Source organism: Schistocerca americana, chromosome 1, assembly GCF_021461395.2.
Source record: "Schistocerca americana isolate TAMUIC-IGC-003095 chromosome 1, iqSchAmer2.1, whole genome shotgun sequence".
NCBI lineage: Eukaryota > Metazoa > Arthropoda > Insecta > Orthoptera > Acrididae > Schistocerca > Schistocerca americana.
This window is the reverse complement of record NC_060119.1, coordinates 303,334,904-303,361,419: the sequence shown is the minus strand read 5'-3', so window position 1 is coordinate 303,361,419 and position 26,516 is coordinate 303,334,904. Positions and strand designations below refer to the sequence as shown.

At 43.0% G+C, this 26,516-nt stretch overlaps 1 protein-coding gene across 1 annotated transcript in view; it reads left to right on the top strand.

Annotated features, from left to right (window-relative positions):
- Nucleotides 1-26,516, top strand: part of LOC124595732 (vesicle transport protein SFT2B) — a 66,538-nt gene that overhangs the window by 34,996 nt on the left and 5,026 nt on the right. Inside the window, exon 3 of the mRNA XM_047134610.1 lies at nucleotides 17,244-17,361. Within this exon, the coding sequence (XP_046990566.1) occupies nucleotides 17,244-17,361 (118 nt within the window). The remainder of the gene's footprint in view (nucleotides 1-17,243; nucleotides 17,362-26,516) is intronic.

The following is a 26,516-nucleotide window of genomic DNA, read 5'->3' as shown; positions in this document are numbered from 1 at the left end:
TACTCCATGTGCCCCGCCTCCTATCTGTGTTAACTGCGGTGAACACCATTCCCTCTGCTCGCGGACTGTAAGATACTTCAGAAAGAAAGGAATATAATGGAATATAAGACCCTGGACCACCTGACCTACCCCGCGGCTAGACGGAAATACGAGTGGCTCCATCCTGTGGCAATGACGTCATCGTACGCCGCTGCTGCAACGACGGTTCTTCCATCTCCTGTGTCGTCCCATATGGTTGGTTCTATGATTGGTCAGCATCCAAAAGCCCCCTTGATTGTGGGGGGCACTTCACACCCTGTTGCTCCTGCTCCATCTTCTCCAGGAGCAACACCCTCCCAACCATCGGGGACATTAGCTCCCCCTTCCCAGCCAGAGAAGCATAAGACTTCTTCGGCTACTCTCGCCAGGAAGGGATCCCTTGGGGACCTCCCTTCGCAAGTTCAGACCAGTGGAAAAGCGGACGCCCGCAAGTGGTTGAAACAACCAGCAGTCCCTGGTCATAGGGCCTCACGGTCGTCGTCTGTCCCTGAGACTGACCCAGTGAAGCCCATGAAGCCTGAACCACCGAAGGCACAGCGTGACAAGCAGAAAAAGAAGAAAGTCCCCAAGACCAACGATATTGCAGTGGCACCCATCCCACCGCTTCCTACACGCTCTGCCTCTGAGGACGAGGTGGAGATTCTGGCGTCCGCTGAGGACCTCGATCTCACCGGTCCCTCGGACGCAATGGATGGCATTTGCACGGGTGCTCCATCGGAGGCAGCAGGTGACCCAGCGGCGTAATCTGCCTTCCCAGTCCCGTCACGCCTTTCCCAGCCATGGACAACGCCATCCTCCAGTGGAACTGCAGCGCTTTCTTCCACCATCTAGCTGAGCTCCGCCAACTTATCAGCCTTCACCCTTTCTTCTGGATTGCTCTTCAGGAAACTTGGTTTCCTGCCATGCGAACCCCTGCCCTCCGTGGCTATCGGGGTTATTATACGAACCGGGCAGCTTATGAAAGGGTGTCTGGTGGCGTCTGCATATATGTCCTTAACTCTCTTCAGAGCGAGTTTGTACCTCTACAAACGGCTTTAGAGGCTGTCGCTGTTAGGGTGTGGACGCCACAGGCTATTACAGTCTGCAGTATTTACGTTCCACCGGATGGTGATGTCGCGCAACATGAGCTGGCTGCGCTGCTGGCCCAATTGCCGCTACCTTTCTTGTTACTGGGGGATTTCAATGCCCACAACCCTCTATGGGGTGGGACTGTCGTCGATGACCGCAGTCGTGCCATGGAGCATTTGTTGTCTCAGCTCGACCTTAGCCTCTTGAACGCCAGTGCTCCCATGCATTTCAGTGTGGCCCATGGCCCGTTCTCGGCCATCGATCTCTCTCTTTGCAGCCCCGGACTTGTCCCGTCCCTCCACTGGAGAGTGCATCCTGACCTGTGTGGTAGTGACCATTTTCCCATCTATTTGTCACTGCCCCAGTGTCATTCTTCTGGGCGCCTGCCCCGCTGCGCTCTCCACAGGGCTGACTGGCCGGCTTTTACTTCCGCTGCAACCATTCAGTCTCCCCCACAGGGTGACATTGACGAGGTGGTCCGTGTCTTAACCACGTCCATCATTTCGGCGGCCGAGGCTGCCATCCCCCGCTCTTCTGGACTCCCTCGGAGGAAGGCTGTACCCTGGTGGTCGCCGGAGGTTGCTGAGGCTATTCGCGACTGTCGGCGGGCTCTCCAGCATCATAGGCGGCACCCGTCTCTCGAGACCCTCATCGCCTTTAAGCGGCTCCGTGCCTTGGCCCGTCGTCTTATTGCACGGCGTAAGCAGGAGTGCTGGGAGAGGTATGTCTCCTCCTTGGTCTCCCGTGTCTCCCCCTCGCTCATGTGGTCCCGAATCCGGCGGATTTATGGATACCAGACCCCGATGGGTGTCCCTGAGATCTCCTTGGACGGCGCTGTCTGTACGGACGCTGCCGCCATTGCTGAACACCTTGCTGCGCACTTGGCTCAGAGCTCTGCGACTGCAACTTATCCCCCCCACCTTTCGCTCTCTAAAGGAGCGAGCCGAGCAGACGCCGTTATCATTCCACACACGTCGTTCTGAAATATACAATGCTCCTTTCAGCGAGAGGGAATTCCTCGCTGCCCTCGCCGATTGCCCTGATACGGCACCAGGATCAGACTGCATCCACGCGCAGATGCTGAAGCATCTCTCAAGGGACTGCCAGAGACACATCCTCACCATCTTTAACCGCATTTGGAGCGAGGGCGTGTTCCCGTCGCAATGGCGAGAGGGTCTTATTGTCCCCATCTTGAAGCCTGGTGCGGACCCACTGGCGGCGGACAGCTATCGTCCCATTACCCTCACCAACGTTTTGTGCAAATTGCTCGAACGTATGGTGGGGCGGCGTTTGTGTTGGGTACTTGAGTCGCGCGGTCTCCTCGCTCCATCCCAGGGTGGCTTCTGTCGGAGCCGGTCTGCAGCGGACAATTTGGTGCGGCTGGAATCTGCTATCCGTACGGCCTTTGCCCGACGTCAGCATCTCGTTGCTGTCTTTTTTGATCTGCGGAAGGCGTATGACACCACATGGAGGCATCACATCCTTGCTACGTTGCATGAGTGGGGTCTTCATGGTCAGCTCCCGGCTTTTCTTCAAACCTTTTTATTGCGCCGCTCTTTCCGTGTGCAAGTGGGTGCCGCCTCTAGTTCATCTTATATACAGGAAAATGGGGTCCCGCAGGGCTCGGTGTTGAGCGTCTCCTTATTTCTAGTGGCCATTAATGGTCTGGCTGCAGCCGTGGGGTCGTCGGTGTCTCCTTCTTTGTATGCCGACGACTCCTGCATCTCATTTAGCTCTACGACTATGGGAGTCGCCGAATGCAGGCTGCAAGTAGCCGTTCGCAAGGCAGCATCATGGGCCCTGACTCATGGTTTTCAGTTCTCTGCAGCCAAGACTCGAGTTATGCACTTCTGCAGGCGTCGGACGGTCCGCCCTCATCCTGAACTTTACCTCGACGGCCACCTGCTTGAAGTGGTGGACATTTGCCGCTTCTTAGGACTCGTCTTTGATGCCCGGCTCACATCGGTTCCTCATATTACTCAGCTGAAGCAAAAGTGCTGGCGGCACCTCAACGCCCTCCGCTGCCTGAGCCACACATCTTGGGGTGCGGATCGCTGCACGCTGTTGCAATTATACAGAGCCCTTGTGCAGTCCAGGCTTGATTATGGGAGCCTGGCCTATGGGTCTGCGTCAGCCTCAGTGTTGAAGTTGTTAGACCCCATACACCACTGTGGGGTTCGGCTTGCAACTGGCACTTTTCGTACGAGCCCCATGGATAGTCTACTGGTGGAGGCCGGGGTTCCCCCGCTGCGGATTCGCCGCCATCGACTGCTCGCCGACTATGCTGTCCACGTACATTGCTCGCCGGGCCATCCCAATCGTTGCCTGCTTTTCCCTGCCATGGTCCTCCATCTGCCCTAACGGCGACCTAGGTCTGGGCTTTCTATAGCTGTCCGCGTCCAGTCCCTGCTGTCGGAACTGGGATCATTCCCCCTTCTGCCTCCCTTCCGGGTCCGTGCACCTACACCTCCCTGGTGTTTGCCCTAGCCATCCGTCCGTCTGGACTTGGCACAGGGACCCAAGGATTCGGTTCCGCCTGTGGCCCTCCGTCGCCGTTTTCTTGCGCTCCTCACCTCATTTTCGGACTGTGAGACTGTCTACACTGATGGTTCCCTGGTTGATGGTCGCTCTGCCTACACTTTTGCTCACGCTGCTCATGTTGAGCAGCGCTCCTTGCCGGCTGGCTGCAGTATTTTTACTGCAGAGCTGGTGGCCATATTGCGTGCTCTTGAGCATATGCGTTTCTGCTCAGGTACGTCCATCGTCATCTGCAGTGACTCCCTGAGCAGCCTCCAGGCCATCGATCGCTGTATACCTCTTCTCCTCTGGTGTCCTCTATTCAGGAGTCTGTTTCCGCCATTACCCGTTCTGGTCGTTCGGTGGTCTTTGTTTGGACTCCAGGTCACGTTGGCGTCCCGGGGAACGAACTTGTTGACAGGCTGGCCAAAGGGGCGATCGACGCCCCAGCTTTGGAGATCGGCCTCCCGGCTCGAGATCAGCAGTTGGTGTTGCGCCGTAAGGTGCTTGGGGTGTGGGCTGATGAGTGGCGTGGCCTGGCATCCCCAAATAAGGTGCGGGCTGTTAAAGAGACGACCGATGTGTGGCGGTCCTCCTTGTGGGTCTCTCGCAAGTAGTGTGTTGTCCTGTGCCGGCCACGCATTGGGCACACATGGATGACACACGGCCACCTACTGCGACGTGGGGACCCACCTTTATGTCGCTGCGGCTCCGTTTTAACAGTGGTCCATATTTTATTAGACTGTCCACTTTTAGTTGTGCTCAGGTAGTCGTTCACACTGCCTGACTCGCTCCCGGCCCTTTTAACCGATGACTCTGCTATGGTTGACTTAGTTTTACATTTTATTCAGGCAGGGGGGTTTTATCATTTAATCTGAGTGTTTCTGTTTTATTTGATTGATTTGTGTTGATTCTGGCCTTTGGCCTACGGTTTTAAACTCAGTTTTTAATGTGTTTTCAGTGGTTGGCTTTTCCTTTTTTGTTCCTATGGTCGGCCAACCACCGTCGCACTCCGTGTGATTTTATTTTGTTTTGTCTGGTCCTTGTCTACGTTTCTTTTGTTCTGTGTCGTCTGTCTCCTATTCTGTTGCACATATTTTATTCTCTGTGGGTATTTTTAGTATTTTGGAACAAGGGATCAATGACCTCTGCAGTTTGGTCCCTTTCATCCTTCAACCCACCACCACCACCACCACCACCACCACCATCATCCCCTTTCGGGTTCTCCCAGGACCTGTCAGAGAGGTGCCCTCTTGGCTGACCTTCTTAACCTACTTCACCTCTTCTGCTTTAACACTGGAGCACCCACTTCCCTTTATGACTCCTCGCACACCTATTTCCATTTGGATCTATCCTTTCGCACTGCCCAGCTTGCCCATTGTCTTGAGTGGTCTGTTCTTTCTGATGCCTATTCGAGAGACCATTTCCCGTGTGCTCTCCGTCTGCTGATTCCTACCCCATCAACATGCCTGCCCAAATGGCAGCTTACCACGGCTGACTGGCAGCTTTACTCCTCCCTGGCGACCATTGCAGAACAAGACTTCCTCAGTTGTCATGATCAGGTGGCCTGTCTCACCAACATTATCCCTACTGCTGCAGAACGTTCTATTCCTCACACTTCCTCTTTACCACATCGTGTCCCAGTCCCTTTGTGGACTGAGGCATACCGCGACACAATTCACGCATGGAAACGTGCTCTCCACGTTTTTAACTGCCACTCTACACTGACAAACTGCATTCATTATAAACATGCGTGCAAAGTGTCATAGAGTTCTTCGGGATAGCAAACGAGCTGAAGGATTTCATTCACTAGTTATTTTAACAGTTGCACACCTTCCTCTGTTGTGTGGGCCAACCTCTGACAGCTCTCTGGAACCATGATCCATACCGAGTGAGGTGGCGCAGTGGTTAGCACACTGGACTCGCATTCGGGAGGACGACGGTTCAATCCCGTCTCCGGCCATCCTGATTTAGGTTTTTCGTGATTTCCCTAAATCGCTTCAGGCAAATGCCGGTATGGTTCCTTTGAAAGGGCACGGCCGATATCCTTCCCCATCCTTCCCTCACCCGAGCTTGCGCTCCGTCTCTAATGACCTCGTTGTCGACGGGACGTTAAACACTAATCTCCTCCTCCTCCTCCTCCTCCTCCTCCTCCATGATCCATTCCACCATTTCTGGCCTGACAGTAAGTGCCGATGTCATCGTGGATCCTGTTGCTATTTCGAACATCTTGAGCCACCATTTTGCAGAAGTTTTGATCCCTTCCCACCTTCACTCTGCCTTCATCCACTGGAAACTAGTGGAGGAGGCTCCGGCGATACCCTTCTCTTCTCCGAATCGTGAGTGCTAGAATGCCACCTTTACTATGCATATCTTGCACGTGGACTCCTCAGTTTGTATATTTTGCTTATTTTTTCCATAGTTCCACACAACTTCTTCCTGTTTTCTCGATTGATCTGTGTTCGGTTTTTCAAGGCCTATCCCCAGTGCCAACTTATAACTAAATCTGAGGGGGTTGCGATGGGGAGGTTCCCTTGTAAGCAGGTGTGCATGCTGTTTGTCTCCCATGCTTGGCCACCCATCCTATGCCTCCTTCTTTGATGATTCCTTTGATCACCAGTTTGGGGTGCATCCCTCTTCTGTTACCTCCTGGCCCTCTTCTCTGTTACCTCTTGGAATCCCGTTTCTGCACTTGCTACGGCAGCTTAACTTCACACTACCTGCAACTTTCCCAGTGGTGTGTGAACCCTCCACCACCTTGGCTTTGTGAAGCAGCCCATGTTAACCTTGGTCTTCATTCACTTCCTAAGGGCACTACTCCAGCCTTGGTCTATCGCCTTCAGTTTCATGACCTTCTCATGGAACTTAGCAATAGTACCATTATATACACGGATGGCTCTCAGACTGACCGTGAGGTCAAGTGTGCCTTCGTCATTGGCACCCGTGTCTTTTGATATCAGCTTCCACTCCTCAGTATTTAGAGCCAAGCTTTTCATGCCTTGCATTAGGCCACGGAGTGCATCCAGCAACACAACCTTCCCAATTGTGTCCTCTGCTCAGACTCACTCAGTGCCCTCCAGACTCTGTGCTGGAATTTTACCATTCCTGAATGTTTTGCTGAGAAGAAAAGCCATTTCTACACTGGGACATAGTGTCTATTGTAAAAAACTCACACACAGCTATATTTGCAGGCAACAAGTTGTCATCACCATGCCCAATGCAGTCACTCTTTGGTGCATAGAGCACACTAAGAACAGTATTCCAACGGTGTGGCTATACAGATACACAGACATGCCATGCATTCCATTCCAAGCAAATAAATGGAGATGCGAAGAAACCCACTGCGACAGTGTTCATGCCCTATTTTGAGGGCATGTCATCAAGGCTAGAAAGAATCTTCTAAAGTCATGACATCAGTTGTGTTTTCAGTAAAATTGAGGAATTTATTGTGATCAGTCAAAGACGACCTTGGCCCTAGGAAACGTGGCGTGTATAAGATCCTCCGCCAATGTGGAAAATCTTATATTGGGCAGACAAGCTGAACTGTCCAAGAACGTTGCATTGAACATCATTGTTGTACGTGCCTGGGGCAGCCTGATAAATCAGGGGTAGCAGAGCATTGGGTGGACACAGGGCATCACATGTTTTATGAAAAGACTGAAATTGTATTCCCAGCCTCATCTTTCTGGAATGGTATTGTTAAGGAGTCCATAAATATACGTACAGCGAACAATCTTATTGACAGGGATGCAGGTTTTCAACTAAGTGCCACATAGAATCCAGAAGTGACTATCATCAAATCAAAATGGGAAAAACAAGAACTTCAGATTCATGACTTAATGCAATGCAACACTGAGATTTAATTCAACTTTTAACCACAGAAGCATCCGGCAGCACAGTCATTGCCCACAGCACTCAAGTGGAATGCCTTTCTGTGGCTCCCATCAGGAGACACTAGGAGCACCACTTCCCTCAGATTGTGAGCGTCTTCCTGTGCTTGCGTGTTGCCTGCTCCTGGCCCGATAAATTTTGATGCCACCAGTGATTATAATCAGTCACATCTTGCAGCAATGACAGTAGCAACTACCACCACCAGAAGATGTTGAGCAGTTGAATCAATGAAATATTGTGGAATTAATGCAATACGATCCAACAGCAAACCCAAGAACTTTATTTGCAACAGATCTGAAGCTGAAGGTGAAGGTGACATTCTTTTTGGGGAGCTAGTTGTGAGTGGAACAGAAAAGGAAGTATCAATAATGGTACAAGGAACACTCTGTCACACACAATATGGTGGCTTGCAGACTACACATGTAGATACTACACCGTTATCATTAAGCTGTCACAGACTGCTGCTCATCTTTTCTGTAACCAATTCTGTATATAGAGAACAACATCGGTCTTATCACACTTCCTTGGGGCACTCCAGATGAGTCACGTGCATTTTGGTAACATATTGCATATGCTTGGACCTCCTTTAACAGTCTGCAGTAGAGTTCTATGTCAGATGCTTTTCAGAAATCTACGAATGTGGAATCTGGCTCTTGCCTTTATTCATGGTTCACAGGAGGAAAGGTCATGGTGAAGGCATGTGAGGAAAGAGCAAGTCGTGCTTCGGTAGCTCAGATGGTAGAGCACTTGCCCGCAAAAGGCAAAAAGGTCCCAAGTTCGAGTCTCGGTCCGGCACACGGTTTTAGTCTGCCACAAAGTTTCATATCAGCACACAATCCGCTGCAGAGTGAAAATCTAATTCTGGAAACATCCTTTAAACTTCTTATATAAAACAGTCACTTGCGCTTGTTTCCAGTTGTTTGGGACTTTTTCACAGTGTGAGAAATTCACAATAAATGTAAGCTAAGCAAGGGACCAGTGCTATAGAGTACCTCTGTGAAGCTAAATTGGAATTCTGCCAGATCTGGTAATTCATTTGTTTTCATTGCTGATAAAAGCCAGGGTTGCCTACTTCTATGACTTTCAATAGGAGTTTGTACAGTGATCAGAAACAGTATATCTGTACGATCCTCTTGCATAAATGGCTTCCTAAAAGCAAAATTAGAGGTGCCACAAGTTCTGGAAATCGGGGAATATTAGGGAATTTCAGGGAATGTCAGGGAAATCAGGAAAATTCGGGGGGAAAAAAAATGGAAAAATGTTTTTGTCTCAGTAGATTGAATGGTGTGTTTGCTGAGACGTGCATCGTTGCTAGCTGGGTGCAGCCAAGTACAAGCACTGCTTCCCTACTCCCTCATTCTTACTGCTTCTCCCTTTCCTACCATTCCCTTCAGCTTGTACTCAGTGTTGCCACTAGCCTAGCAGCTGCCGACGAGAGGCAGGGAGATGTGAGGAGTAGTTTATTTGGATCTGATTCTCGGAGACTATTAGCGTAGCAGCCGAAGATGGCAGTTGTGTGTGCATGAGCTGTGTACAAGTGATTATGTGAAAGTGTGTCTGCTCTCATATGTCAACAAAGGCTACAGCCAAAAATTTAATTATGGGAGTGTGATTGTCTTATCGATGTGCCTGTCTGTGGCTCACCAAACATCTTCATGGTGAGTTGCTACCTATCCTCATTAGTATTGATTCTCAGAGTATTCGCACAAGTTACCTGTTGCTTGGATTGATCACTGCAGTCTCATTTCATCATGTCTGTGACACATGAATAGGTGGCCACACGGGTGGACTTCCACGACGACGGGCGAAAAGTGCAGGCCATTTCTGTGGGTATATCTAATGGATTGGGCCAGCCAATCTGAAGCCCATCGTTTCCCAATAATGTACAGGCACTATCCATCGGATCTAATCTCACCTGATCTGCCTGCAGGTCAGGTGTGTTTGTGTCTGGCGTAATGCGGTGGGTTTTCATCATGGATTTCAGGAATTGTAATTTGTCTCACTGCAAGTACATTGTACAGTGCAGCATTTTGTAGACATTTTATTTATTCTAGTACATTTTGACACTTTGAAAGTAGTTCATACATTAGAAAGTATGGACGATAAGAAGAAAATATGGCAGTCACTGGCAGTTTGTAGGCTATGTACTCGTATGTTTCTTGAAAGAAAGAATCACACAATACATGCAAAATGAAATGATCATGTGGCATTGATGGTCAGGAGGCCTCATCCAGGGAATTTTGGCTGCCGGGTTGCAAGTATTTGTTCAGGTGACACCACATTGGCCAATTTGCTTGTCGGTGATCATAAAATGATGATAACCCAACACCCAGTCCATGAGTGGAAAAAATCTCCAGTCAAAACTGGGCCTGCTGCATGGTAGGCAAACACATTACCACTCAGTTAAGCAGGCAGACACACAATATCACTAAAATAATAGACATAACACAGTGGGTAATAACTGACAATAACTAACATAGCAGAACCAACATTTTATTGGCAGTCACCTATAATGTTGGTTCACACAACTCTTCCCCACCTTATACACTTTTTTCAAGAGGCCTACTTTTCTCTAAGGTAATTTCTGAAATCAATGAAGGTATTTTAAATCTGTCTTGCGACTCCAAGGAAATGTGTACTTTTGTCGCTAAATATGTTTAGTTCTATTGAAATAAAATATCAGTGATCGTAATGAAGCACACATCCCATTTGGCTTGCTTTCTCCATATAAATACAGTTCATTACAAAAGAGTTTCATGTTGACTTTTGTTCAACCATTTAGAAATAAAGAACTCGCTACATTACTTTGTCAACTTATGTCTTTACTCACCCTTGAGATCAAAATTTGTCAGGAAAAAAATGCTAAGACTTAGTCTGGAAATCAGGGAAATCTCAGGGAATTTCACTCGGGGAATTTTACTCAGGGAAAGTTGTGACAACCCTGAAAATTTAAAACTTCAGCATTCCTCTTCCTGTCTTCTGGTGTGGCAACTGGTTGATGAGTGACTATATAGGAGCCCTTACCCACTTAGTGAGTGTTTGTAATACCACTATTTTCTCGGGTTCTTGTCAGGATCTTGCGCTAAGGTATGACGGTGGAAGTTTTTGTATGCTTAGCACATTGTTCTTTTTGTAGACACATGCATATATTTCTACATTTGATGCTATGATGTTGTGTTGTATGAGGATAATTTCAGTGTATCACTTTGTATTGAAATGATACGTATTCAGAGCTTCTGCTGGAAAAGATACTTGCAGCACACTAAGGGATAGGTGTACAGACATTGTTTTAATGAAGATCTTAATCTGTCTTTTGTTGTTTTAAAAAAATCTTGCCATATACATGACAAATTTAAAATTGATATTGGATTGCAAATGAAAGATGAAGGGAAACGCTGAATAATGCTTATGAGCTGCATATGCAGAAGGCAGAGGCAGCAAGATAGAGCCTTAGCAATGCTAACGAACCTGGAGAAACTTCTTCATTGTGTAACCCATGTGGTCATATCTTCTACATGAATCTAACATCAGAGAGTGGAGCTAATGAAGATGAGAGACATTTCATAATTAAACCAGCAGCTCCAGTGTTGTTGAAGAAGGAAATGCTGTAGTTTCGGAAATATTTTGCTATGGACGATATTAAGCAAATACCTCAATAAACTTTTCTTTGGGTTCTGATTCTTGTTCCAGTAGGCTTTCGTTCTTTCCGAGAAGGCTTGTTTACATTCTGCTGACTATTTTGGTAGACACTGTTTCTGTTGGTTTTTGTAATGTAAGTTCTCATTTGCCTACTTTGTGTCTGAAGGTATCCCTTTCTGAAATGTCATTTGGCCTTTTGTTTGCATTTTTGAGGTCCTTTCAGATTTCGTCCTGCCACAGTGTTGAGTTCTTAAGTGGTGTTACATAGTCTATTATCCTTTTTGTCATTCACTTTTCTGGTAGTCTGTTGAGATGACCAACGAATTTCATTCACCTTTTCTTAATGTCAGTTTTGATATTTGAAAACTTCTCTGTTGTTTTGATTGATTGTTTTCTGTAACTGTCGTGGGTATTTCTTGCTTCTAAAATTTTCCTAATGATCTTTCTCTTCTTTTTTGATTTCTCCAAGTTTGTGTGTTGTGTTGTGTCAGTGTTTTGTTTGCATAGAAGACTGTCAGTTTTGTGACTGTGTTGTAGTGCTGAATTCTTCTGTCTTCAAAAAAAATGGTTCAAATGGCTCTGAGCACTATGGGACTTAACATCTGTGGTCATCAGTCTCCTAGAACTTAGAACTACTTAAACCTAACTGACCTAAGGACATCACACACATCCATGCCCGAGGCAGGATTCGAACCTGCGACCGTAGCAGTCGCGCAGTTCCGGACTGAGCGCCTAGAACCGCTAGACCACTGCGGCCGGCTCTTCTGTCTTCACATGGATTTTTTGTTGAGGGTTTGGACTAATCATGATGCTTTCTTGACTTTTTGGAGGACATTTTGCTGTCAGATTTTTTCATGGCCTTGTCAGGTTGATGAATTCTCAGAGATATTTAAGGGGTCATGTTGATCACACCATACTTTGTTTCCAGGCTCTTCATTTCTGTCTTTGAACATAAGAATTCAGTTTCCTTGAATGAGATTTGTAACCCTACTTTTTCTGCACATTCTTTAAGTATTTTGAGCTGTCTGCCCATAATTTTCTTCAGTATTTCTTCTAATTAGTGCCTGAATTTCTTATCTCTGTGTGCCAGTCATCTTCCTCTTTTCTCCATGCCTGGTGATTCTCTGCCAATGATCCTTCATGGCAATCTCCCCTTTGACATCCTTTTCATGTGTCCACACAGTATGAGGGCTTTTTCTCTTTTGCCCCCATCCATAAAATCAATAATCGATCTTGATAACCACATTCACACTGATGACTTCATTTCTGACCCCTTCCCACCTGGATATATTTGCAGACCATCTTCAGAAGTCCATCTCACTTGTCATCAGCCATTCCATTAATTGAAATGTAACTGTCCATACTTCTGACTCACACATCATAATTCTTCCAATTTATTTTGAAAATTTTTTTTTTTTTCTTTCTTTTGTGCCCTCCTTAATATGTTGATCCCATTAGGTACCATTAAATGTTTCATTAATGAACTTTCCAGCATTTATTCTTGAATTAATTTCCTTATATTATGTAACATCATGTAAGATTTTTTTTACACCTAGATATTTGTGTTCTTCAGTTTGTGTAATCTGGTACAGGGATGCGCTGGCCCCATTGCCCAGAGGGCAACCACAACAGTCGGCCTCCCGAGTATTGGCACTAAATCATGAATCTCACTCTTGTGAGGAAATGTGTGTCAGGTGCTGATTATCTAATGCACAGTCAAATATTAACACAAAGATCCATGTTAGGCCTAGTGACTCAGTGGTAGCATATCATCATCTCGTTCAACAATCAAATGAGCCTGAGTTTATTTTGAAGATTTTTTTTTTCTTTCTTTTGTGCCCTCCTTAATATGTTGATCCCATTAGGTACCATTAAACCTATGAGCTGATCTGTCAGCTAAGATGACCAATAAGATGACCAACATGGTTCTCATGAAAAACAGATTTGTCTGAATAAAAATGTAAGAACTGCCACTGTTAATGTCATAGCTGTAGAAAGGGATGCAAGAATTCAGGAGATCATATACATGATGAAAGAGCGGAACGTGGGACTGAGTGTAGTAAGAACAAAGTGGAATGTGGAATGAAGATGATGGAAGGAAATATCCTTGAAATAATCCAGGTTTATGCTCCTCAAATGTGAGGGGGTGACACATGAAAAGGTAATGTTTATCTCTAAACTGGGGGATGCTGTAACCTCTAAGAAGACAATGATTATAGGGGACTTTAATGCTTGAGTTGGGAATGATAGAGGAGGATATCACCAATCATTGGAGGCTACAGAGATCACAGAAATGAGGACAGGTATTTGCTAGACACATGACTGAGAAATAAAAGGATCATTGGTAATGGATCGTGTAAGAAGAGACACAGTAACAAGTTTGCCAAATACAGAAATTCATAATAGGCAGTAGAACAACTGATGAAATCAGAAACATGCCTGACAGAAGTGAAAGAGGTACCAAGTATTATGTAGACAGTGACAACAGATTGTTGGTAGGTACATACAAGAAATTCAGAAAGGATAAAAATGGAAGCTGGAAACTGAAAGATAAAGGAATCAAAATATATAAAGGAAAAAGGTTTAAATACCACTTACCAAAGATTAGAGGAGGACTGCAGAGAAAGAATGGAGGTGGTTCAAACAGGCCTTAGTCAAGGCAGCAGAAGAAACATGTAAAAGGACATCACAAAAGTTGCACACAAAGAAACTTCCTCATGGGATAATTGCAGAACTAGTCGAGAAGAAGACTAACGAAGAGATAGTGATTCAAAACAAAATGGAAAGTAATGGAAACAGACTGAAACCACTGAGTAGAGCAAAGAGAAAAATGATAGCATTGGCTAAGATGTCTCAGGGAAAAAGTCACGGAAGAAATAGAAGAGAATTTAAAGTATGACAAGAAGGTACTATGTAAAAGAAAGAAGCAAAAAGAAAATACTTCAAAAGTTGTCAACAAACAAAGAAAAGCTGTATGGAAGGAAGTAGTAGTTTTGAAAGAATGGAAAAAATAATTCCAAAATATATAAAAACAGGACAAAACAAATAAATATAATAAAATAGAGGAAAACAAAAGAAACAAAACCACTACAGGAGAAAAAATGAATAAATGACATGGTGATACAGAAAGAGACGATCTGCAGATCTTGGATGTAGAGAAAACCGTGTTAGAAATGGAAAAATTGCAAGCTTATGGAGTAAATTACATCACAGTGGAAATGTTCAAAGCTGCAGGGCCTATTGGAATTCAGTGGCTGTATATGATAATGAAGACAGTATGGACCAGTGGAGATTCCTGATGATTGGACAAAGGCAATTATTATATCTATTTTTAAGAAGAGCAACAAGATATTCTGTGAAAACTACAGAGGAATAGCATTACTGTGCCATCATATTAAGATTTAGGAAAAGATAATTTTACAAAAACTTGGGACCAAGCTAGAGTCACAATTAAGAGAACAAGAAGAAGACATTTATCATGCTGGGAAAAGAGAATCAATTCCTGTTTCATAGAATGCAGTCAGTCGAGATGATCCAGAACCACGCAATCACACCCACTCCTGCACTTCCTCATCTGACTGCAACCAACACCCTCACGTCTGTCTTTGGATCACCACTGATGTGAAAATCACCAGGCTGATGATCTGGGCTGTGTGAAGGATGTTGCAGTGTTTCCCACCCAAATTTCTGAAGTGGACCTTTCGTCCGATTGGCAGTTTGGGGGTGAGCATTGTTGTGCATCAGGATAATTCTGTCTGACAGCACTTCTGATTGTTTTGACCTTTTTGCATCACATTTTCTCAGAATGTCTTCATAGTGCTGTGCATTGACTATAGTTCCATGGTAGACGAACTCAACAAGCAGTTCAAGAAAGAAGTCGTCATGACCTTACATGGTGCCACAGTTTCGAGCCTGAGGGCAAGCGGCAAAGCCAGCGAAAACATCCCACATCTCCCCTGCCATAGGAATCCACAACTGTTTACACAAGTCCAGTTAGTTGCACAGTGGGTATGAAAGAGAATCAGTTGTTGGGAGTGAGACAGGGTTGCAGCCTACCCCAATGTTGTTCAGTCCATATATTGAACAACCTGTGAAGGAAAATAAGGATACATTTGGTAAGGGAATTACAGTTCAGGGAGAAAAAATGAAAACTTTCCACTGCGCTGATGACATTGTAATGATGTAAGAGACATCAAAGGACGTTGAAGAGCAGTTAAATGAAATGGATGGTGTCTTGAAAGAAGGATATAAGCTGAACGTTAACAAAAACAATACAGGAGTAATGCAATGTACTTGAATTAAATCAGGCAATGCTGAGGGAATTAGATTAAGGAATGAAACGCTAAAAATAGTAGAGGAGTCATGCTATTTAGGCAGCAAAATAACTGATGATGGGCGAAGTAGAGAAGCTGCGAAATATAGATTGGCAATGGCAAGAAAAGCATTTGTAAAGAAGAGAAATTTGTTAACACCAAATATAAATTTAAGTGTTGTGAAGTCTCTTTTTTTCTGAAGGCATTTGTCTAAAGTGTAGCATTGTCTGACAGTGAAATGTGGGTGATAAAAACTTCAGATAAGATGAGAACAGAAGCTATTGAAATGTTATGCTACAGAGGAATGCTGAAGATTTGATGGGGAGATCACATAACTAATGAAGTGGTACTGAACAGATTTTGGGAGAAAAGAAATTAGTGGCATAAGTTAACTAATAGAAGGGGTCAGTTCATAGAAAAAGTTCAGAGACATCATGGAATCGTCGGTTTAGTATTGAAGGCTAGTGTGAGAGGGGTGGAACTTGTAGAAATTTTAGAGGGAGATTAAGAGATGAACACAGTAAACAGGTTCAGATGGATGTGGTTGCAGTAGTTAGTCAAAGATGGAGGGTTGCACAAGATATAGTAACATAGAGAGCTGTGTCAACCAGTCTTCGGAATGAAAACAATAACAATAATTATATTCTAACAAATCTAATAATAAGATGATTTCAGTTGTGTTATTTGGATTATTTACAATGAACAAAGAAATTTACATAAGTGTGTGCTTGTGAACACAAGGACATTGAATTAAACCTTCATCCTTTCTTACTCTTAAATTAGTGCATGCTAGAAATAAGTGGTGATAGTAAATACAACTGTAGTAAGAAAGAAGCTAGAGACAGATAACTGAAAAACATGTATAATTCAAAATACTGAAACCAGAAACTAATATTTACTGTATTCGCAAAACATGCTGCACCTCATATTTGAAAGCCCACTGCTTTACACACACATTACTTGCAAAAAAACTGGCAACTTATATACAAAATTACATTTGAAATACTGTATTTCATGTCAATAGCTTTCAGTTCATGTTTGGGAGATAATCATCCAGTTTCTCCCGTGTGTGTTTTATTCACTTTTTCCAGACTATGTCTCCCCCCTCCGCCTCCCCCCTCCGCCTCCCCCCTCCGCCTCCCCCCTCCGCCTCCCCCCTCCGCCTCCCCCCTCCGCCTCCCCCCTCCGCCTCCCCCCTCCGCCTCCCCCCTCCGCCTCCCCCCTCCGTCTCCTCCCTCTCACCCTCTCCCCCCCTCTCTGATAGCAAATTTGCAAGATAAATAATCAACACCTGGATAATTAAGTCAATCAGTAATTGTTGAGATATTGTCTTTTCCCATTTTTGTTTATATAATCTCTAACTTTTGGACTTTTAAAATTTCTTTCATTGCATGAAGCTGACAGGGAAAAGAAAGGATGCTTTTATTTCCATTTGGCTCTTTTATATCTTTAAAGTTTTATGTTTTGACCTTTGATTTCCGTTAAAATGTATAACACAATGTGATAATGGTTGTTGTTATTGTTGTGCTATGAGAACTGTGGGAAAAACTAAAGCCTCAGTCTCAATTTCCTCTATCTTATTTTCTTTATATTTACACATATGACAAATTAGAAATAATTATGTCAGATATTTATGCCTGTTATTATCAGAATACAAAATTCGTGCAACATATATGTATACTTAAGAATGTAATAATGATTGGAAACAATCATACTAAAGTACACTGATATTTTTGTGGAAAGAACTAGTATGCTTAAGTGCCTTTCTTCTTTTAGCACGTGTTTCCTAATGGGGCCTGTCAACCAAATTAAGAAAATGTTTGCCCCGACAAGAGTAATTGCAACAATTATGGTTATCGTGATGTTTGGACTCACTCTTTTTGCTGCCATTTGGGTGAGTATAATTTCAATCAATTTATATTCCTTGTTCACTAATTCAGGGAGTTTTTTAAAGAAAATATTTTTTCTTTTCCTGTTTAATGTACCTTAATTATGTACTTTAGCTGATAACACAACTTGTTTATCCTAATCTTAAATTGGATAATAATAGGAATGAAATCTGCTTGTAGTGTAAAAACAAACATTGTTTATTTACATGATGATCAAATCTATATCCGTCATTTTGGGTTGTTATTTCCCATAACCATTTTGCACCTCACACCATCACTATGGGATAAGTGTCATCACAGCTGCCAGTAGGTTGCTAAGCAATCCCAGAAACTTTGGGTTGACGCTGAAATGAAATGATTGTATGCCACTGTTGGTTGGAAGACTCAGCTTTGAATTGTTTGTCTGCCAAATGCGAGGCTTTTTATTTTATGCCACTTGCGCATCAGTGAAGATGAGATGAAGTGAAATGATTAAGACAACAAACCAATTAGTCCCCGAGTGAGGAAAATCTTTGTCCCAACCAGGAGTTAAATCCCGGACCCGGCAATTTAGAGGCAGCAGTGCTGACCGCAAGGGCCTATGCTGCGGATGCTAATTATAGTTCTGGTTACTTTCCCATGTTATTGCATTCTTACACCCACACAGATGTAGGCGTGCTGAGCATGTCTTATTTCTAGTATTTTCCTGATTGTATGCACATCACTAAGTTTCGTTGAAATTGCTCCAAGCACTACATAATTATGCTTTACGGGAAACGTTTCTCAAATACAGATGTACAGAATAAGTATAGATCCTGACACAAGTTGACTGATGCACATTTGCATCTATTTGTCCAATGGAGACAATATTTTTCAAAATAAACAAAGTAATGGCAATATATTATATTTTCCCATTACACCCAGATAGCAAAGTGTAACATTAAAATTGAACAGAAGAAATTTTAGTATCAAACAGTGGAGAATCCAGGATGGAATGTAACAACATAATGTAAAGGATAGTTGCTACTCCCCACATAGCACAGGTGCTGAGTCACAGAAAGGCACAACAAAAAGACTGTTGAAAGTTAGCTTTCTGCCAACCAAGCCTTTGTCAAAAATAGACGAGACACAACCACGTCTCTGGCAGCTGGAGCAGAAATATTAGTATAATGTAAGAAAATAATGAAAAAAATGTATTTTTTGCCATTTCTATACTTGTCCACTTGTAATATATTAGGATTGAGTAGTTAAAGCTTGGGGTCACAAGCAAGTGTCATTTTTTTTTTTTTTTCACATTAATAAAAGGAAAGTGGCTGTGGCTGTAAGAAAGAAAAAATAAAATAAAATTTGACAGTCCTATCTGAAAGTGACCCACATTTGGGAGGATAACAGTTCAAATTCCTGTCCAGTCACCCAAATTTATGTTTTCTGTAATTTCCCCAGGCGGATGCTGGAATGGTCCCTTTGAAAAGGGTCCTGCCAATTTCCTTCTCCATCGTTTTGTAATAGAAATTTATGCTCCATCTCTAATGACCTCACTCTCCATGGGACATTAAACTTTAATTTTCCTTCCTTCCTGCCTATCTGAAAAAGTGTAGCTAAATGTGCACTTGGGTAGTTAACAGCTTCACAAATTCAGCACACCTCGGGAAATTTGGCAGCACGTGGTAGCAGTTTGAACTGTAAGTTTTTTTTTTTTTTTTGTCCGAAGACCAGTGTGATGCAGCTCTTCATGCTAGTCTGTCCAGTGCAAGCCTCATCATCTCTGCATAACTGACACATCATACTTCCATTTGAACTGGCTTCCTTTTTTCAAGACTTGTTTTCTCTCTCTAATTTTTACCTCTCACACTTCCTTCCATTACCAAATTCACAATTTTTTGATGCTTCGTGTGTTGTATCAACTGAACCCTCCTTTTAGTCAATTTATGCCACAAATTTTTCTCTCATGTTCTATTCACTATGTCATCATAATCAGGCAATCAAAATGTCTGATCTTCAGCATTCTTCTATAGCACAACATTTCCAAAATATTTTATTCTCTTCTTGTCCAAACTGTGTATTGTCCAACTTTCGTTTCTGTACGAGGCTATATTCCAGGCAGATACAGTCAGAAAAAAAGGTCCTAACACTTAAATCTATTTTCGATGTTCCCAAATTTTTCTTCTCCAGAAACACTTTTCTTGCCATTGCCAATTTACATTTTCCATCTTCTTTACTTTGGCCATTATCAGTTATTTTACTGCCCAAATAGCAAAACTAATTTACTATTTTTGGTGTCCCATTTCATAATCTAATTCCCTCAGCATTGCTCGATTGAATTCGGCTATATTCTGTTTTGGTTTCAGTAATGTTAATCTCATATCCTCCTTGCAAGACATTATCCATTTCATTCAACTGCTCTTCCAAGTCCTTTGACATCTCGTACAGTATTACAGTGTTGTCAGCAAGCAAAGTTTTTATTTCTTCTCCATGAACTGTAATACCCTTTTCAAATTTCTTTTTGCTTTCCTTCACAGCCTGCTCAGTGTACGAACTGAATAACACTGGGGATAGGCTACAACTCTGTCCCACTCCCTTCTCAACCACTGCTTCCTTTTCATTTCCTTAATCTCTTGTTAACTACTGTCTGGTTTCTGCACAAGTTGTATTTTACCCCTGCTGAAATGTCAGTGAACACCCCAGGATAAATGAACAACTATACGGACATGGGAAAGTGCAGGTCATTTATAACAATTCATTTGTTACTTCACAAGAGACCAACAGTATTTTATTGCACAGATAAATCCTATAATTCAGCTGCCTGGCAAAAAACACATTTCTTCTGAATTCTCTTATTCCATCTTACTGCCATAAATACGAGGGAGGAGGAGGGGGGGGGGGGGCGTTCGTAAAATTTCTAGCCTAACAAATAAAGAATAACAGAAATTTCAGAATATCAATTTATTTTTCAACATAGTACCCGTGTACACTAATACACTTGCCGGCACACTCTGATAACTCCTGCAAACCAATGAAATAAAAGGTCTTAAGATTTCAACCAAGCATTCACAGCATCAATCACTGCGTCTTCATTGTCAAATCGTTGTCCTTTGAGATCATTTTTTGTGTTTGGGAAAAGAAAAAAATCTGATGGAGCCAAATCTGGAGAATATGGCAGACGACATAACAATTAGAGCCCACAGTCATGCAGAGTTTCCAGTGTTGTGAGGGCTTTCTGCGCTGTGCATTGTCCTGATGCAAAAGAACTCCGCACACCAATTTTTCTGCACCTTTTTTTCTTTCTCTTTTCTCTCAAATGGTGCAGAAGGGTGCAATAGTATAGTGCATTAATGGGTACACCCTTTTGCAAGTAATCCATCGTAATTACCTCTCTGCATCCCAGAAGACCAATGCCATTATCTTAGCAACTTTTTTTTGCACTCAGAATTTTTTTGGGGTAGGTGATTGAGGTGGTTTCCATTCTTGTTTTGTTTCGCGATCAAAGTGGTGAACCCATGTTTCATCCATTGTCACATACCTTGCAAGAAAGCCTACTTAATCCGCTTCAAATTGACAGACGATTTCTTCACAACAATGCACATGCTCCTGTTTCTGATCTGCATTCAAGTCTTTTGGGACCCTTTGAGATGAAACTTCCTGCACCCTCAAAATATCCGCAACAGTGTCTTGTACACGCTCATGGGAGATTCCAAATGTGGTTTCAGTGTGCTGCAACATTGTTCGACGATCCTGCAAAATCTTACCGTGAATGGCAGTTGCTCTTTCATGAGTGGCAACAGTGACAGGCCTTCCACTCCTTGGCGCATTTTCCACACTCATTCTTTCATGTTTGAAGTTGGACACCCAGTTTTTCACTGTTGCATAAGACAGAGCACTGTCCTTACGTGTATTCCACACGCCCTTCACATTTTCCTTGTGTGTCACTCCTTTCAAATTAAGATATTCAATCGCAGCATGGTTCTTGATTCTCTCGATAATTGCCATTTTGCTTACACTACGCATCCTAGCGATTCACACACACATTAAAAATGGAATCTCTTCAATTCAGATTTACAGGTAAACAACACACTTTTAGGTTCAATATAAATAACTATAAAAAATAAATTTTTATAACACTGGTCAAAGTTGAATTGCATGAATCTGAAAACATATTTGATCAATCAGAGTAAGGCCACATGCCAAAAATACATTTCTTCTGAATTCTCTTGCTCCATCTTACCACTGTAAATATAGAGCATTTTCAAACATTCTTTAAAAATGGAAATGCTTCAGTTCAGATTTACAGGTAAGCAATGCACAAATAGGTTCAATAAAAATAAAAAATTTCTTACACACTGGCCGAAGTGAATCACATAATTCTGGAAACATATAAAAACTATTACATTAAAAACCCAGCTTCTTCTTCTTCTTCTTCTTCTTCTTGGTTGGCTCTACAGCCCTTGAAGAACCTTGGCCTCCTGTATCACCTGCCTCCATTCTTCTCTGTCCATCGCCTTTAGATCTTCTTCCATATCGTCCAGCCACCTTTTCTGGGTCTACCTCTTCTCCTTCTCCTGTCAGGTTTTGCCATGAAAACTTTCTTGACACCCAGAGTTTCTGGCATTCTCTGTACATGTCCTGCCCATCTTAGTCTTCCCTGCTTAATTTTAAAAACAATATCAGTCTGTCCAAAAAGAGTTTGTAGTTCTACATTTGTCCTTACTCTCCAGCCATCTTCCCCTCTCACTGCTCCAAAAATTCTTCTCAGTATCTTTCTTTGCCATCTCAATAACCAGTTCTCCTCCTTTAATGTCAATCCAGCCTTCTGATCCATATATTACTATAGGTCTTAATATGGTCGTGTATATTTTGTTTTTTGTATTCCTACTAACATTCCTGGAATTAGATTCATTCTGCAAGGCAAAAGAGTAACAATTTCCACTTGCTATCCTTTCTTGAATTTCTACTGCTACTTTATTGTTCTCCGTTATTACAGAATCTAAATATTTAAATATTTTCACCCTTTCATAATCTTTCCCATTCATTACTATTGAATTCTTTTGTCCATTTATATTGGGCTCCCCCATCACCATATATGTTGTTTTTTATGTTTACTTCTAAACCTACTTCTTTTGCTGCTTCCTCTAACATATCGTAGTTCCCCTTTAGTGCCCTTACATTCCTAGCCATTAATGCTACATCATCTGCATATGCTACCACTTGAACTTGCCGATTAAGTATTGTTCCTCTTGGGTTTATTGGCATTTACCACATCCCCTTTCTAAAACTAAATTAAATGGCATTGTAGAGATTATTTTTCCCTGTTGTAGCCCCCTCTGTACTTGGAATTCACCAGACAGTTCTTGCTCTGCTCTTACTTTACACACTGTTCATTGTCATTTCTGTTAAATTGACCAGTTTTAGTGGGATTCTAAATTCTTTCGTGATCTGTATAATTTTCTTCCTGTGTAGGCTGTCGTACACTTGCTTAAAATCAATGTACAACTGATGTAGTTGCTTGTCATACTCATAAAACTTCTCTATCACTTGTCTTTATAAAAATATCTGATCCATCGTGGATCTGTTCCACCTAAATCCAGCCTGATAGTCCCCCAATAACCCTTCCATAATCCCTCAAGTCTGGAGGCTAAAATTTTACTAAATATCTTATATGTTATGTCTAAGAGAGTGATTCTATGATAATTGCTACATTCTGACTTGTCACCTTTTTTATATAATGGACAGATAATTTCCATGTTCCACTCCTTAGGCATTACCTCCTTTATCCATATTTTCTTTATCACTTCACAGACTGCCTCCTCCATTTTCTTTCCCCCATATTTTAATAATTTGGCCTGTATGCCGTCTTCTCCTGCTGCTTTATTATTTTTTATGGTCTTGATAGCATACTTCACTTCCTCTAGCTCTGGTACTACTTCCTCTTCCCGATCCTCTACATTTAGCTCTGATTCCAATTCTGAGTCCTGTTCCCTTTCATTCTCAATCACGGTTCCTTCTCTCAGGGGACACCGCCTTATCGTAGGCACCTTCAGTGCTGGGCGCGAGGGTTTGCGCGCTCTGACGAAGTCAAGAGCTGTGCCAGCGATAGCGTAGCTACTGGCACGGTCACCCAAGCTGGATTGGTCTCGATGGAGGAGTCAGTGTGTCCCACAATGTAGGGTGGGGCTAGGGAAACCAACCCTCCTAGGGGAGTAAATCCTAAAAAATTCCAGGTCCTCAAAGTCTGGGGTTGGGTATGAGGCTAACAACCCCACCCCGGAAAAAAGTGCTGTTGCGGATACTATACATATGCCTTGGAACAGAAAGGATTGCATGTTGACGACCCGCCAAGAAAAACGGTTAAAGAGAAGGAACACGGATATTTGGATAGCCACCTGGAATGTGAGGACACTCAAGAGGCCTGGCAAGCTACAAGAAATTGGGAATGGACTATATAAGTATCAAGTGAAAATAGCAGAATTAAAAGAAACCAGATGGAAAGGGCAAGGAATGATAGCGTTGGGACTAATGTTGTATAGCGGTGGAGATACAGGCCAAGGCACTGGTTTCCTTCTATATAGATCTATGAAGGCAATAAGTGGCAGAACGTGTTCTGTAAGGATAAGGGCAAATTTTTTTAACATTACAATAGTGAATGTCTACGCCCCTAAGGAGGAGCCAGATGAAGATGCAAAGGATATATTTTATGCCAGATTGGAAGAAGAAATTGGTAAAATTCAAAGGCACGATGTGAAAATTATACTTGTAGACCTAAATGCAAAAATAGGGAAAGAAGAGGTACATAGAAGTATAATAGGAAAGGAAAGCCTACACAATGACAGTAATGATAACGGGCTCAGACTAACAGACTTCACCAGTGGGAAGAACATGATAATTAAAAGCACCTATAACCCAAGGAAAGATACATAGAAATGTATGTGGGTATCACCAGATAGAAACACAAGAAACCAAATAGATCACATACTCATAGACAAAAGGCATGCATCAGATATTATGTAAGTTAGCAGCTGCAGAGGGGCAGATGGAGAGACAGACCACTACTTAGTACAAATTAGATACAGGCAGAAGATAGATTTGGTAAGAAACCAAAGGAATAAGATAAGAATGAAACACAATATACAAAGGCTCCAAACAAAGGAAACACAGGAGGAATATAGGAAGAAACTAGAAGAGTTATTGGAAGCAGGGAGAAACACAGTGAATGAAGATAATATGGAAACTAAATGGGAGTCATTGAAAACCGCCATCAGTGTAGCTGCAGAAGAGATACTGGGGAGAGAACAACGCAAAAGGGTGGTTAAGTGGTTTGACGAGGAATGTTCAACAGTAGTACGCAAGAGAAATGAAGTGAGACAGATAATGAATGGAGTGTGTGCTGATATGTAACTTGCTGGCGGATTAAAACTGTATTCCGGACCGAGACTCAAACTCGGGACCTTTGCCTTTCACGGGCAAGTGCTCTACCACCTGAACTACCCGGCACACAGTTTTAATCTGCCAGAAAGTTTCATATCAGCACACACTCCGCTGCAGAGTGAAAATCTCATTCTGGAAACATGCCCCAGGCTGTGGCTAAGCCATGTCTCCGCAATATCCTTTCTTTCAGGAGTGCTAGTTCTGCAAGGTTCACAGGAAAGCTTCTGTGAAGTTTGGAAGGTAGGATATGAGATACTGGCAGAAGTAAAGCTGTGAGGACAGAGTGAGAGTCATGCTTGGGTAGCTCAGATGGTAGAGCACTTGCCCGCAAAAGGCAAAGGTTCCGAGTTCGAGTCTCGGTCCGGCACACAGTTTTAATCTGCCAGCAAGTTTCGAGACAGATAATGTTGCACAGCAACACGAGGTTAGTGGCAGAAGAATACAGAGAAAAGAGGAAAAGAGCGGATAAGCTTTATAGGGTAAAGAAAAGGCAGCATGAAAGGAGGAGGATAGAGCAGCTGGACGAAATGGGAGACAATAAAGAAATCAGAAGGTTCTATGAAAGAACAAGAGATTTGAAGGATAAGGACGGAAATCTAATTGGAGATAAAAGCAAAGGCCTAGAAGGGTGGCAAAAGTATTTTACAGAACTGCTTGACGGGAAAGAAGGGGATAAAAACCTAACTTCAGACAGGGAAACCATGGTAGGGGAATGTACGGCAGGCTGGGTCTGAATAAGGTGGTTTAGAAGAACGGACACTACTGGATAAATTATGCCCAATTACTACAAGATAAAAACTCAACTTATGAGGAATGCATCAGCAAGCCAGGAATTACAAACAAAGAATCAACCAAGAGGTGACGGAAAAACCATCTGCCAACTAGACAGACAGATTGTGCCAGTAGGCAAAGATGTGAATACATAGAATTGAGCCAACATGGCTCACCTGCTGCCTTCACAATTTCAAAGAGAATATTCCAGTCAACATTGTCAAAAGAGGTGTGTGTGTGTGTGTGTGTGTGTGTGTGTGTGTGTGTGTGTGTGTGTGTGTGTTTTTACTTCATGCCTATCTGACCTACAATAATGCTTGCACTGTGCTGTTAATAGTAGATTACCCACATTCTTATTGTCTAATTCATTATTAGACTTACTCCCACATTACCCCAATTTGATTTTGTATTTAACTACCATGTTGTCACCTGACCAGAAGTCCTGTCCCTTCTGCCACAAAACTTCACTAATTCCCATTGTATCTAACTTCAACCTTTCTGTTTCCCTTTCTACATTTTGTAACCTAACTGCCCAATTAAAGGATCTAACATTACACATTCCTATCCTTAGAATGCCAGTTTCATTTCTTCTGGTAGCAACAACCCCCTGAGTAGACCCTGTCTGGAGATCCAAATGCAGAAATTTTTCCTAAGAGGATGCATATCATTTAACCACACAGTAGAGCTGCCTTGGGAAAAATTACGGCTGTAGTTTCCACTTGCTATCAGCCATTCGCAGCACCAGCACAGTGAGGCTACATTGTTTGATGTTACAAGGCCACATCTATAAATCATCCAGACTGAAAAGGTTGCCCCTCCTCAGGAACAATGTTTGTCTGCCCTCTCAACAGTTTCCCCTGCATTGTGGATGCACATATGGTACAGGTATCTGTATCTTTGAGGCACACAAGCCATCCCACCACTGTAACATCCATGGTCCACAAAATATAACAAATGATTTAAGCTTTATCAAGTAGATCATTAAACGATA